General features: G+C 31.5%; 1 protein-coding gene across 1 annotated transcript; it reads right to left on the bottom strand.

Annotated features, from left to right (window-relative positions):
• Positions 1-2,230: 2,230 nt before the first annotated feature.
• On the bottom strand, positions 2,231-15,297 carry LOC139484160 (uncharacterized). The gene is made up of 6 exons (XM_071267891.1): positions 15,254-15,297; positions 12,854-13,178; positions 8,057-8,142; positions 7,739-7,817; positions 4,485-4,691; positions 2,231-2,449 (listed from the first exon to the last, which is right to left on the bottom strand). The coding sequence occupies exons 1-6, from the start codon at positions 15,295-15,297 to the stop codon at positions 2,231-2,233; spliced, it is 960 nt and encodes a 319-aa protein (XP_071123992.1).
• Positions 15,298-15,940: the final 643 nt, after the last annotated feature.

Raw genomic sequence — 15,940 nt, 5'->3', positions numbered from 1 at the left:
GAAGTGAACATTTACAAAACTGTGGTACAGAATATTCCGTTGGCTTTAATTTTCCTTCTGAGTCAAATAACGTCAAATCTTGAATATCGTTTTCGACTCTATTAAAATAAAAAAATGAAAACTGCATTATATATCACCGCCTCCGAAAAACATAAAAAAATAGAAGAACAACAGATGTCAAGGTGGCTATATTGATAACTGCAAATAATATAAAAAAAAATAACACTTTCGGATCAGCATATCTTAGAGTGCAAACATTGACATAATTTCCGTATATGTAGATCTTATCTTGTTGGACATTTTTGCAATTTGTTTTAGGTTTTTTTTCTCTTTAAAACTTGTCTTTAAAAGAACAAAAATATGGATAAAATGGAAATACTTATTTGTTATCCATTTCCGAAGTTGGTCATGTTTACTAATAATGAGAACTTATTTTGCTATTAATATTTGCAATGTAAACGTTTCCTGTATCTACTTTCTTGTCAGCCATTGATCAAATAGTTATCAAAGATACCAGGATTATAATTTAGTATGTCAGACGCGCGTTTCGTCTGCATAAGACTCATCAGTAACGCTCGTATCGAAATAGTTAAAATGCCAAAGAAGTACAAAATTGAAGAGCAATGAGGATCCAAAATCATGCGTATTAATTGGTATTCAAGTCCAATTACTTCTTTGTATGAGAGTCTAATTGTGGGGCCCATAAATTCTATATTCTTTAGATTTTAAGTTTTTTATTTGTCTTTAAAATAACTCATGTTCTGTAAAATGTTCAACAAATTATTCTTATTTTGATTTTTTTTAAGGATTAGAAGATTTTTTAAAACTGTACATATTTCAGTTCAATAATCAATAATCAAATATTGCCTAGTAATTCTTTGTGTTTCACAGTTATTCTTTTTTTTACACCCGATTATTGTCTTTTCTTTATTGTTTTGGCTGATTTTTATGTATGTAGTAACTTTCGTTTTCTACAATTTTATATATATTTTTACCATCATGATTTCTACTAATTGTTTCTCTACATTCTAAACCAAAACACAAAAATATGTATTAAAATGTAAATAAAGGTCACGAAGGTCTATAAGGAGTCGTCTGATGATTTAGTTAGAATTATTTATTTTGCAAATCTATAGTTTCTGATTATTTCAAACTAGATATATAAAATATCTTTACGCAAATATCGTAAAGAAATTATCTTCTATGATGGGTCGACTTAAAATTTAGTTCAGGTGACCTATTTGTAGAAATACGTTTGCTGAGTATTTGGTTTATTTCCCTGTTATAGTTTTCGTGAGAATTCCAATTAACAATATGTAAAATATGTTATCATATACGGAACTGCACATGTTCATATAAGGAGCCAATTGATTATTTTGACAATGTTGACATGTATGTTGATTTTTTTCTTGCTGACAGTTCATTTTGGTTTCACGTTTTTTCGGTTTCTCGTTATATTTTGCAGTTTCTGAAAAAATGCACACTCCAAAATAGAATGCTTTTTAGACCTTACGATCATTTACGAGCAAGTACTCATTTTAGATTTCATCTTCAATTCATTTAATATGGAAATTAGAATTAATATAATAACGAAGGTCTTCGAACTAAAAGCAAATAAGATAAGGTTGTTTATTTTATTGGTTGTGTGGTGACAGAGCAAATCTAAAGCAAGTAAAAGATGGTGGCCGATACCAAGAGGACATTCAGAACAGTCGAGAGAAACTGATACCAAAATGTCATAATCATGAGGACGATGAAAAGATCAAAACCGTCCAGTTTTGAAATTAGAAATAAAGGAAAACAATTTTCAATGAAAATACAATCACTCATTTTAGCCATTAACTGACAGTTTTAGCAATTTGTACTCATTTGTAATTTATCGTTCGACAAATGTTCGAGTCTAGAAAATCGATTAAAAAGACACATCAAAGAATTCCAAGAACCGAAAATAGCAAGACCTTGTACAAGCATCAACCGCAACGCGAATGTATACTCAATCAAAATGTTTTAACTAGTTTAATAACACATCAGACGACTTACTGGTATCTTAAGAATTTTTTTAAAAAGACCTCAGTTCATGATGGTAGCCTTAAAAATTGTGTAGTGTAATTTTTATACGTTCGTCATAATACAATGTAACTTTCTTTGGTCAAATTACAAGCGAAGAGTGAATTGTATATTGACAGTAAATCAATACAACATGTATTTAATTATTGATGTTTGTAAAGACTTACTTCCAGGATTTTGCAAATGTGGCTGCATCAGAAGTTATAAATTGTTTCCTTGGTATTAAACTGTCATCTGTCTTGCCAGTGTAGGATCCACACAGACCTGATGTCATTTCAAGATCTAGAGAAGATGGAAATATGGATATTTGTTGAATGGTATGTTTGCCATCATTCGACGTTGTATGGGAAAAAAGTACTTTTGTACCAGTTGGAAGAATTATCTGAAACAAAAAGAATAATGAACCTAAGGAAATAAATAATCAGTGTAACGATCGGAATTCAAATAAATAGATTTTAAAGTTGCTTCGTTACTTATTGGATTCGGGATACATTTATGGAAATAATTGCAATTAGGAACGACAAATACAATCTCGTTTGAATTATTCCATATTCGAGATATGCGTGTGACTTTTGAGGTATTTTATTTGCCTGCTATACAGTATTGGTTTTGCTCATCTTGTTCCTTTAACTCTGACGGGTATTTCGTCCGAAGACAATCCTACAACATCACTTCATTTTTAACATATAATACAATAATATGACATTATTCAGATTAAAAGTCATGCTTCTGCACACAAATTAAGTTCTTTGTCATACTGCTACAAAAAATTATAAGTTTTCAAAAGAGTTAACAATACAATGTGTTATATATGTGACCCGACATGACATTTCCAGGCTTATGTTTTAGCTCGGTTTTAGTTTGTTATCCCGATTTTGTTTTTTGTCCATGGATTTATGAGTTTTGAACAGCGGTATACTACTGTTGCCTTTATTAATGGAGGTGGAACGTCATTGTTAGAAAAATTATAAACATGATAAATATCGTGATTCAATGAAATACGTATTTGTGAAGAAGAGATAAACACTTTCCTTGGCTTCTTTTTTGCGGACGCCGAACTATACATCATTGAAAAAGTTTTACTTTTTCGTTAGAAGTTCAAAATATTTGAATCTACATTTTAAATTGATACAAAAAAAAAACTCTCTATAGATTTTCCTTCATAAATGGAGTCAGAAATATATCCATAACAAACACCTACATAAACTGTTACGCGTCGCATACTATGTATAGAGACATGCATAATAAATCTAAGGAATTCTTAACTCTTACTTTGACAAATTTTAAACTAACTTCATTTCAACAATTTTAAATTACATGTTCTAAAAAAGAGCTACAAAAAAACCCAAAAAGCTCTGCTCTATATATTTTCTTTCATAAATGGAGTCAGAAATATATCCATAAGAAACAACTACTTATAAACTGTTACGCGTCGCATACTATGTATAGAGACATGCATAATAAATCTAAGGAATTCTTAACTCTTACTTTGACAAATTTTAAACTAACTTCATTTCAACAACTTTAAATTACATGTTCTAAAATAGAGCTACAAAAAACTAAAAATGCTCTGCTCTATAGATTTTATTTCATAAATAGAGTCTTAAATATATCCATAATAAATGCACCGTATTAAATGCATATATGAGAACACCAAGACTTATAAACTGTTACGCGTCACATACTATGTTTAGAGACATGCATGATAAATTTAAATTAAGAGACAAAAAAAAAGGAATTCTTAAAGCTTACAAATTTTAAACTAACTTCGTTTCAACAAGTTTAAATTACATGTTCTAAAATAGAGCTAAGAATTGTTTGTAATGTAGTAAATTTAATTCTTTGAAATGTTATTCAAATACGCTATTGAACATTACTAAGGGCCAATACATACAATAATTTTGTATTTTATATATAAGTGCCTTCAAGAAATAAAAGTCGTCATAGAACAGTCTCATTTTCATACCGGTATTCGAAATGACTCGTTTCATTGCTATTAGAACAAATAAATGTCATAATAACATGACAGATAGTTTTGTTTCGGAATATTATATAGATAAATATACAAGAAGCAAATTTTAGACAATGTACCCTCCTAAGCCTGGAAGTGATTTGTCACATATAGTTAACGGCGTTTTTTCTCACAATTACGTTCTACTACCATAAGCCTGGATATGTTGTGGCTGGTCACATATGTGTATTAAACACAACTATGTGTATTTCCAAATTTACCGTATACTTTTTAGTATTTTTTTCATCATTTTACTTTTGACATGTACATTAAGAAGGACCAATGTTTAAATGACAATTATATATATTTAAAAAAAATAGTGTGTTTGATGTTTTCTTAACGTCCAGGTGTGAATGCTTCTTGTATAAAGAATACATAATAGTATTAGAATGAAAGAGATTACAACCTTAAATTTATCGCCGGTTTCTTCCACAATAAGGTTCTGGTCATCACATAACCTCTGTATAATATAATTGTTTGTTCTTCTCTCACCATTCGTCAATTCTGTTTCACAAAAATTGGTTACAAATAAGCTGTCACCACTTCTGACTGCTACTCCACAATTACACAATGCATTGCTTCCACTTTTACATCGTTTGAAGAATGCGTTTACCTACAAATAAAATTTTACTTATATTAAAATTGAGAATTGAAATGGGGATTGTGTCAAAGAGACAACAACCCGACAAGGAGCAAATAACAGCCGAATGCCACCAATGAGTCTTTAATACAGCGAGAAAATCCTGCACCTGAGGGCGTGCTTCAGATGGCACCTAAACAAAAATGTGTACTAGATCAGTGATAAAAAAAAACGTCATATTAAACTCCGAAATATAGAAATGAACAAAAATAAAAATCATAAAAGACTGACAAAGGTGAGGCTCTAGACTTTGGACAGCCGCAAAAGTTTTTGATATCTCAACCCTCCCCCTATATCTCTACCCAATCTAGAAAAAAACACACAGCAATGCGCACAGTAAAACTCAGTTTAAAAGAATTCCGAGACCGATGTCAGAATAGGTAACAAAAGAAACTTAACAAAATGACAATGATACATAAATTAACAAGATTTACTAGCAGTTATTGACATGCCAGCTTCAGACCTTAATTACACTGATTGAAAGATTATGTCTTCATCATATGAATATAAAGCATAATCCCTCCCGTTAGGGGTTTAGTATCATACCATCAAAACATATATTAGAAGAACATAACACATATCATGCCAACTACTAGTTTTAGAATAAATGTGTTTATTTTCCATGCAAAATCCCTATAAGTGAATCTGTATTAAAGCCAAAATATGCCATTTTTAATGACCTGACAATAGTGTTGTAACTATATCCCTGCTTAAAAGTCTGTTCAAAGGTTTTGTTGGCTTTAGATGTGTAAGCCGAAATTTTTGTGCTTTGTAAAGAATATTACCCTAACAGATTGAATGTGAAATACCTGAACGTATAAGATGTCTGTACGTTGATTTATATTTACGAATGATGTCCTTGTACCGATGATAAGATTAAGTTAATGTTTTCACTAATGTGTGATATCAAAAACCCTGCTGTAATAAGTTTTCAGTAGTACATAGACTTGTTTCGTTAAAATCTAATACGTTGATACATACACGGGCGAATCGAACAAGTTGGGATATAGAAACACCATAAGATGGTGACAAGGGAACGTCACAATCTAATAATGGATCATTAACAATAAGAAATGAAAAAATAAATCTTTTATCATAAATTTTGGTTTTAAGCTAATGATATAAATACCAAGATCCAGGAAAGAGCAGTGGTCATTGTTAGTATTAGCTTTATTTAAAGTTAATTCAGCAGGATAAATCTCTTTAGTGTACATAGGTAAATCGTCATAATTGAAATCCAATGTATCACCCAAATATCTAAAAGTTTTTTTTATTAAATTTAGTATAAGATGGGTCTTTGCTGATATTAGAAATAAATTGTAACTCATTACAATCCAGAAAAGGTCCGCAGTAAGTGGTGCACAGTTAGTTCCCATTAGTTTTGAATAAAAAGTTTTGTATCCATTTTTAGTCGTGAATTTAACGGGGGGGGGAAGCAGATAATTTAACTATAGGATTGAATAAATTGTTCCTTAAATCTCGAATGGTTTGTAGTTTTAGAATATGGGCGAATACATTCAGAAAAAAAATTGGTTCTGAGAAACATATAAAATTGCTTCCCTGTGAAAAGGGAAATAAAAGACAATCGCTTAAACGATAATAGAATATTGTCTTTAAAGGGTACATGCTACTTCAATGAGTCAGCCTATGATTTTTGTCATATTGATATTTTATAGATCTTTATACCGTTTTTTGCTAGAAAAAATATAAACAGTTAAAACCTAAGTATGACAATTTTTAAGATTAGAGGAAAATACTAGAAAATGAGTAGACCATCCCCTTTAAAGGGCAATAACTCAGGTAAGGAGTCTTTTATTAGTAACGGTCAGCTTGTCATTTTTGCAAACTATATATAAATTATCATTTTTGCTGTTTAAAATTTTTACTCAAGACATGTATTAAAATTTTTGAAACAATTAACAACAACTTGAGAATCAGTTACACATTGAAGTTTTAGGGAACTATCTTCTCAAGTACAAACGAAATGTTATCGAGCACCAATTGTATACTAGTCTAGTAGCTTAATTGTTGATATTCACTCTACATGTAATAAGTTTTAGAATAGTTTAATTGATATACAAGAAATTTCTTGGCGTTCCTAAATGTCTTTCTATGTTGTGATGTTACACAATTTTATTAGATAAGGGTGAAGGTTTGGTACCCTTAAACCGTCAAAACCTGCTGCAATACTTTGCACCTGTCTAGAGCCAGGAATCTGATATTCAGTAGTTGTCGTTTGTTGATGTGTTCATAAGTGTTTTTTTTCTAAATAGATTATACCATTGGTTTTCCCGTTTGAATGGTTTTACACTAGTTATTTTTTTTGCCCTTTATAGCTTACTGTTCGTTGTGAGCCAAGACTCCGTGTTGAAGACCGTACTCCGACATATAATGGTTTACTTTTACAAATTGTGACTTGGATGGAGAGTTGTTTCATTGTCACTCATAATACATATTCCTATATATATATACAATAGGTCTTGAACATTATGTTTTTGATTTTGACAGATCATGTTTTTTGGTATTGCAAGTTTTAGTTGCATCCCTCATCAAGGATCTTCTCTTCCGAGGTTTTTTTTATATCAAGGTAGATTATCTTTTAATGTAGCATACCTCGAACTCATGGCAATTTGTGTTTCATTGCACTATACTTCTAATACATGGTGAATTAAAGGTGATCAACAAAAGAGCTTTATGTTTAAAGTTGCAGATCATGAATTTGATAAGCGAAATGTGCAAAAACCTGTTGTTCAGTGGTTGTCGTTTGTTGATGTGGTTCAAACATGTTTTTCGGTTCTTGTTGTATTATAGATTTCATCATTGTTTCCTGTTTGAAAGGTTTTACACTAGTTATTTATAGCTTTCTGTTTGGGTGAGCCAAGGCTCAGTGTGGAAGGTCATACTTTAACCTATCATGGTTTACTTTACAAATTGTGATTTGTACGGAGAGTTGTCTCATTGGCACTAATACCAAATCTTCTTATATCTATATATGACCAAAATATTAAAGTTCACTATACCTGTAATGGAAGCTTTTTATGTTCATACATTATATATTCTCCTGCAGTTAGCCCATTAATATTCTGCAGCTCATATTTTCTGAAAATTAGATTCAGAATACAAATAAAAATCAGTTTACATAATTCGTAAAAGAAATATGATTATATAGTTTACGTAAATATTTTTCAATACATACTCAGTCTGTTATAAAAAAAAATACAATAAAAAAGCTGTTCATTCACACAATATAGAATTATGTGCATTGATTTTGAACAAGCATTGTTTTTGTCTTGGCTTTTTCAAATAAAGTTATAATAATCGTGCAATTATGTGCATACCTTTGACCAAATGTCCTCATATGAGGATCATTTTGGGCGTAACATTCCTTTCCTAATGTCGCTTCATCTGTGTCATGAATTACTACCTATAAAAAGGACATCAATTTTTAAATGTGGTATTTAATAAGACAATAATTTGAATAATAAACACCAATAAATTAAACCCTGTAGAGTAATCGTAGTTCTAGGTGAATCAAAATTACTAGAATAACAATTGAAAACTGAATAAACGTTTTGTTTCATAAAACAAAAATGGTTAGGAAGTACTTTTTATAGTATATATATATATTTATGGGTCAAATTTAAAATAACAATGTAGAAAAGCATGACTATATGCTTCTTGTGCAAATACAAAATTTCATTCCTGATATCTATGATGAGTTTATATATAAGTGACTAAATTAATGTGACTAGCTTGAATAATCTTTTCACAGCTAATGTACCATCCGATGAAATATTGCTTTTTTTTTTGCTTTTTTTTAGTAGTTTTTTATATTGATCTCACGAGTCGAAACAGTTTCCGTCTTTTTTTTACAGTGTGTTTTTATGTACTGTTGAATCACCATAAAACCAGGAAAAACGGATAGCTTCGCACTAAAATTAATTAACAGTACAGTACAGTGACAGCATAGATTCTTACATCACCTTCCTTCGGTATTTATTATTTTAATCTATCATTGGCAATTATACCACGTCTCATTGTTCATAAATATGTTGATATGTATAAACCATTAAGTTTTAGACAAGGTATGTTTACATTAAATTGAAAACTAGTATCCAAATCTACTATAATCTTTATCATTAGTCTATGGGTTTCTGTGTTGTGTTTTTTTGTACTGTTATTTCTCTGTTGGTCGTTTTCTCTTTTAGCCATGACGTTGTCAGTTTATTTTCAACTTATGTGCATGATGAGTTTGAATGTTCCTTTGGTATCTTATGCTTCTTATACATGTATAAAGTGGTCTTTCAGACATACAAAATATATATTTCAAACATTTCAAATGTGTTTGTACAATAATGTCTTTGTTGTAGACGGTATGTTAGTGAAAAGTTTTCAAAATTTTATGCGTACCTCTTTAATGATGTAAACATCAAGTAAGAAATATTCATAAACAGACAAGCGGGATATTAAAAGTGTTATTTAGTCTACAATTCAAAAAACGAGACATCAGTTGATGTTTTGATTTGTATCAATGAATAGACTGAGGTGGGGGTTTTTAAAAGTGTATGTAATGTACTGCAAACTTTGCGACTGTATACTGCCCTTTTCTTTATGTTTTGTGAGACATGATGACATGTTTACCAGATGTCTAAAGAATCGACTTTTAATGAATCAAACAAGTCAATTATGTTGCACAAAAAGAAGGAATAATGAGACCACTTTATCCCGTTGAATTCGAAAACCAAACAGCCTCATACATTAAGCAAGTAATACACTTCAGGTATTCCTGCGATATCTGTCTGACAAAAACCAGTATTCATACTTTTTGATTTTGTCTAAGTAGTCTTTTGTCTTCCAGTACACAACACACTACTATAATTTTGTGAACAACTGATGTAACATCATATTATTAGATCCTGTCGTTAATTTTAAATATTGGCAAATGCTTTACTTAGTCAAATATTTTGCTTCATATTTAATTCAGATCGTAATGCGACGAAAATTCTTGTATTGGGTTAAGCCACGGCCTCATATATTTTTGCTCATACACTATGCGTAAAATAGTCATATTAAGGACGAGCAGGACATTACGTCACGTGATGTTTTGATTTGTCACATGATCGTCATGGTAAATATAGAACCGGAACCGCGTCTGTCAAAATCTGGCGGTAAACAAACATGGCAGACGACAAGTATTCCCACCGTGTTCGAGGAAAGATGGCAAGTACCGTTAGGAGTAAAAAGGCGGACCGTATGAGCAAATGAATCGGAAGGATACAATAAACGGTGAAGACCATATTTACGGTGCTGTTTTGAGGGAAGGTCCTGTAAATGCAACTGATTTGCAAGTTTGGGAAAACGTGGAACTTGGACCTTCCAACTGTCCAAACCTTGGTTCCAAGGACGACGTGTTGTGGAGTTTGTAGACGTACTGGCCAGGTCCATGAATTGTGAAAAATGCAACTCATGGCTCCGCGTTTCCGACATTAAGGATGAGATGATTTATGGGATGGCTAGTTTTTTATATTTCTCGTGACCAAACAGTGCTTGCCAAAAAAATTGTAGAACTTCAGTAGTAGAAGTAAAGTAGAAGTAGAACACATTAGTCTCAGCAGTCTTCATGCTTAACTAAGTCCTACAGCCATGGCTTGCAGAATTGTTTGGGGGCTTGTAAAATTTTGATCTACAAGCCAACAGAATCCAACTTAAATGTTCGTAAAATTGAGCTTCCGGCTTGTGGATTCAAAAGTTTATCGTGAAGACTGAGTCTGGTACCAATAGGGAAGAGGAGCGACACCAAAGGCTTTGATATAATCTACAAAGTTTGTTTAGGTAATATACAGAAAACTACATAGATATAGGATCAAGGGAAAATATTAAGATAATCAATTTACAATTTAACATCTTTCATACAATTTTTTTAGGGGTACAACTAAGCAACTAATGAACTATCAAAGTATGAAAGAATAAGATTGACACAAGACCTGTGGTGATTTTCGGCTAAATATTAGGGGCCCAGCCCAAGATTCAGTAGCATTGGCTTCTTGGCCCCTGCCAATCTCTTTCTCTGAAGAATGATAAAAAATTAACCGATGCCGATGGTGGGTCCTTAATCAACCTCAGCCAAGCTGCAGCTGCCTTTCCCCAAAAAATAAAAATATGATGTGTACATATTTGATGAAATAGTTATCAACTCCAGCTTTAAAAGAAAACACAAACAACACTCTACCAAATGCCAGACAAAATACAATAAGGCATATATCTTTTGGTTAAGAACTGGCAATTTAACCTTGAACATGATACACCCTAGCTTTACCTTTTATGTATTGTCCCCACAACAATAGGTTGAAATATACTAGTGTATAATTGGGAATGTACATAGCCTTTGGGGGTCCTCCTTTAAACGTTTGAACGGCAAACAAAAAAAGCTCTTTACAATTCACACTATGATTTTTGAAAAGGAACGGTAATATTTTTGTCAAGATATACTTTGTAAGGCCTTGTAACACCCAGTTAACCCTCATGCACAACCTGATAATTGTGATTGAAATCTGGTGATACATGTACATGTAGTATGTTTTTTTTATTTGTATTTAATTAACAGAATAACCAAATGAAAGCTCAGTAGGAATACATGTAGAAAAAAAATATGAAACAAATTATTTAGACCAAACTGAAACTGTATATATGGACATGCATGTGTATATATTTCAATGTGATTTTTTTTTGGAAAAATAAATAAATAAAACTATTAACACCAATGTAAGTATTTTTTATTATCCTGCAATCAGCTAGTTATTTGTCCGAGACCACAGTCCCTTGATTTTCGTTGTTCAAATATAGTCCCTAGTGTTGACAGTGGGTTACTTGCCATTAAGTTTTATACCCCTTCCAAATTTATTTCTCCATCTTTAATGCCTCAAATTGCAAGTAGGGGGGGGGGGGGGGGAATTACACTGTAAAAAAAATTGGGTCCAGAATTTTAAAGGAAAGTAGTGATTTGGTCCAGCTGAAAAAGGTTAAAAATAAGCACTTCGGAAGCTGTCAAAAGATTTCAAGACGCCCTAAACATAAAATTGTCTATATTTTAAGTTAGAGCCAATGAAGTTTTCTATAATTTTGATATAATTTGTCCCAAAAGTAGTACAACACACTGTAAAAGTTTCTTTGAGAAAGCGCAGGTGGGATGTTTTTTATTTTCATTTATGTTCTAAAAGAAATGCACTACGAAATAATTGTGGTCTCGGTCCTATTGCATGTACAAATGACAGGGACACAAGTAATGTTTGCTTTATTTGCACATTTACAAATAGTCTCCTGTTACCCCGCCACCCTCTTCAATGTTAAGCAATCGGTAATATGGATATTTCTTTCTGGGTAACAATTCATTTTGGGGTCCTCTTCGCGGTCCGCGTTTCAATTATGTCGATTTCTTTCAAACAATCAGAGGCAATGATTTGGATTTAAACAACTAATGCTAAAATACCATGTGTAAATTGCAGGATAAAAACAATATACAATATATATAAAATGTATGTAAAATGTCGGTAATATCAAATGTATTTGTACTCGCTGCAAAACTGGAGAAAAGCTCGGCAAGCCTCGCTTTTCGTCCTGTTTCTAAAGCTCGTGCAAATACTTTATTTTCCGACAATGTACATACATTGTATATATACACATGTAAGCTTATGACAGAGATTATGCCGATCAATTCTAATGGTGTGTCCCAAACATCTAACCATCTAACTTCAAGGTGGGAGGGGGGGGGGTATTATTTTTCCCTAAATCAATATTTTTTATGGTCCCTTAATTTGAGAAAATAAAGATCAGTAAGGAAGGGTAACAAATAACTATTTTAAAAGTGAACATATCCATATATATGTCAATTGCATTCTGTTTATATACTAGTAGTTTAAGTTACATCTCAAGTAATGTTTATGCACTTTTAAGTTATAAGAAGATGTGGTATGAGTATTCACTTAAGCATGTTTAGTTTCTAGATCATAATTATATGTTTGGTCATTAATCGCTAAAACGAACATAATTTTCAGTGTCTTAAGTAATTTTACTGCTATTTTGGCAATTTCAGGTGCCCAATAACGAAACTCTTCCGGAAACTGTTATTTGGTTCGTACCTTGATATCTATAAGATGTATACCAGTCCATACTTTCAGAGAACTTGACGGTAATACATGATCTGGGTCATTGAATAAACGCAGGTAAACAATACTGTCCCCGCTATTGATCTGACCATTGGAAGCACCTGTTACATGTACATACTGAGTTTCTGTCCAATTAGCATAGTTAAATGCAATTCCACATTGTTCTGAATTGAATACCAAACCCTCATCTGATATTCCGTTTTTACAGAATGACCCATCGGTTTGATAATTAGGTACTCCATTTAGTAAATTAAGTACACACCGATTTTGTTTGATGTAGTCAATTTCAGATTCATCACTGAAACAAATTTGAAAAAGGAATTAATACAAGTGATTCATGCAAGCGATATATACCAACTGCATCGGGTTTTTTTCTTTCAGTCTTTTTTTTTTTGTTTTTTTTTTGTTTGGTTTTTTTTTTTTGGGGGGGGGGGGGGGGTATAAAAATAAAAGAGATATGATAAAGTATCTTTCAATTTGAAAATAAAAAAGCATTAAAATGAAAATAAACTAGGAAAAAATTAGAACAACACGTTATAAATTTAATACGTCCGAAGCGCTTTCGCTTTTCTGGATTTACCTTTATTACGGACGCTCAAAACCGATTTTTTGAAAGCGTACATGTATGTATAAAAACAGAAACAATTGAAGGGCTTCATCACAAAAAGTTTTTAAAAAATAACAAAATCGATCTTAGGTCAACTTTTGTTCATACATCGTTGTCAATATAATGGAATTTGACACGACAGTCATACAAGTGAAAGGTTTAGATTGCTATAAAACCAGGTTCAATCAACCATTTTCTATATAATAAAATGCCTGAACCACGTCAGGAATATGACAGTTGTTATCCATTCGTTTGATATGTTTGAACTTTCGATATTCTCATTTGAAGTGGGATTTTCCTGTTTTAATTTTCCTCGGAGTTCAGTATTTGTTGTGATTTTACTTTTTGTCTGATGGATTTGAAATCCCAGTTTTTTTATTATTTCAAAATTTATAAACCAGAAAGCTTAGTTGACCACCCGACATTTGTTTGTCATTTTTTGTATTTGTCTTTGGAATACCTTTTTGTGTTCGCAATTGATTCCTATTCTATTTTGTTCTGATGCAAAACTGAGAAAAAGTATTTTATCCTCATTTTATTATAGGGTTGGCAGGTCTGTAAGCCATGCCTTAAAACCTTTAAGATGTCTTATACGCAGGTGTTAATGGTTGTAATTGGATCCCATTACTTGAAACATGAATTATCCAGAATAACACAATACAAATAAACATTCATCACATTCAACTATAAAAGAGTTAAGATAAATGTTAAGAAGAGATGAATATGTCATGAACATTTATTAAACATCATTACATAATACTTTTAACTACACTCTGTATTTTTACAGCGGATGACCGTGAGAGCAATCTGGTGTATTGCTATCGCCTATATTTTCATTACGTTATATTCGTTTGGGTTTTTAACCGATCTATAGACATGATGAATACGTAGACATCATCAAGTGCAAGCTAACATTCCTTATCGCTTGTTATAAATTCATTTCTTTAATGAATATTCATCAAATACTTTTTAAAGAAGATACATTGATAATATTAAAATGTTTTGTTATATGTATAAACATATAAGTAAAAAAATCATTAATATCTATGCACACGCATGCGGAAGAATATCTCACGAACGTTTGCAATCTCAAGGAACGATAACTCTGCACGGATGATTAAACATTTTTTGCGGGAAAATACGAATGCCTACTCAAATTCATTCTATTACAAAAGAGTGACGTGTCCACCATGCACTTGCACTGTACTATTATCAATATTATAGTAGAATATAATGATATACAAATGCATGAAAATTATGTATACATGTAACTGTATTATACAAGTATTAACATAATATATAACAATAAACCAGAGTATACTGATTTGTATCACTATTATATAATTATAGTCATTACGGTGATGATGAATTCCCTGTCATTAATTTATCATCTACGCACGAACTTGTCTCAGGTATAGAGATGGGATTTTTTTTCTGAGATAAGCGCTTGTCGGACCATCCACAAGCAATTGCGGTCATCCGATGTTCAGTACTTCAGTACTTTGATTTTACAGATATTTTTTTCACTATTCAGTGTTATGCTATAAATGTACAATTGTAATAAGGCTAATCAATCACAAATTATTTTCTTGGAAGAAAGATAATTTAGGAATATTAAAAAAAAACATTAGTCGAAGACAATCTGAAAACGACGGAACAACAACACGGCACAAGACCAAAGACCATAGATGTTTTATACACAAAATAGAACATGTAGAAAACAAAAAACTAAGCAAAACAAACGTAAATTGTAGGAATGCACATACGTATGTTCCATCACATTTGGTAATACTAATAGTATAACTACCATTGAGTCGATACTTCTGCTTATGGACTATTGGTCGTCGTGTGTATTACCGGCTACGTAGCTCTGTGCTTTGGTTACTTGTATGTAAATATTGGTTTTGGTTTGTTAAAAATCATTTTTTATAAAACTAAGGATCTGATATCATATAAAAGAATGCATATACATGTGTAGCTTTGGTGATTCTTCGTCCAGGTTTGGCTATAATTAAGACTATTGATGACTTTGAAAGCTACAATGTATAGTTGAGTACTTTGATCAAACAAATACTTAATATGATATATTACGATTTGCATGTTAACATTTGCACGTATATACATACAAATATGTTTGCATTCCTATACTATACTTTATCGGTGATAAAAAAAATGCAGTTCGTATACTTACTATGTAGTTGGCCAAAAACAAGAGAGCGGCATTGTTAATTCTACTGGAATTGATATCGCTTCATTTTCGTTTATAATATATTCTGTTTGGTCGATCTATTAAAAAAGTTATAGTTCAAATAAAAACTAAATAACATATTTTGAAAGTTTGATTAATATTAAATCTTAAGTTTCTATTTTAAATTGAAATATTATAAGATGGAGAAACGCACTGAGACAATACATGTCGACAGACTAGATAGATTAAACATGATGTGTACATA

This window comes from Mytilus edulis, chromosome 8 (genome assembly GCF_963676685.1).
Source record: "Mytilus edulis chromosome 8, xbMytEdul2.2, whole genome shotgun sequence".
Taxonomy (NCBI): domain Eukaryota; kingdom Metazoa; phylum Mollusca; class Bivalvia; order Mytilida; family Mytilidae; genus Mytilus; species Mytilus edulis.
Note: the sequence above shows the minus strand (reverse complement) of the source record. Positions and strands in the feature narration are given on the sequence as shown.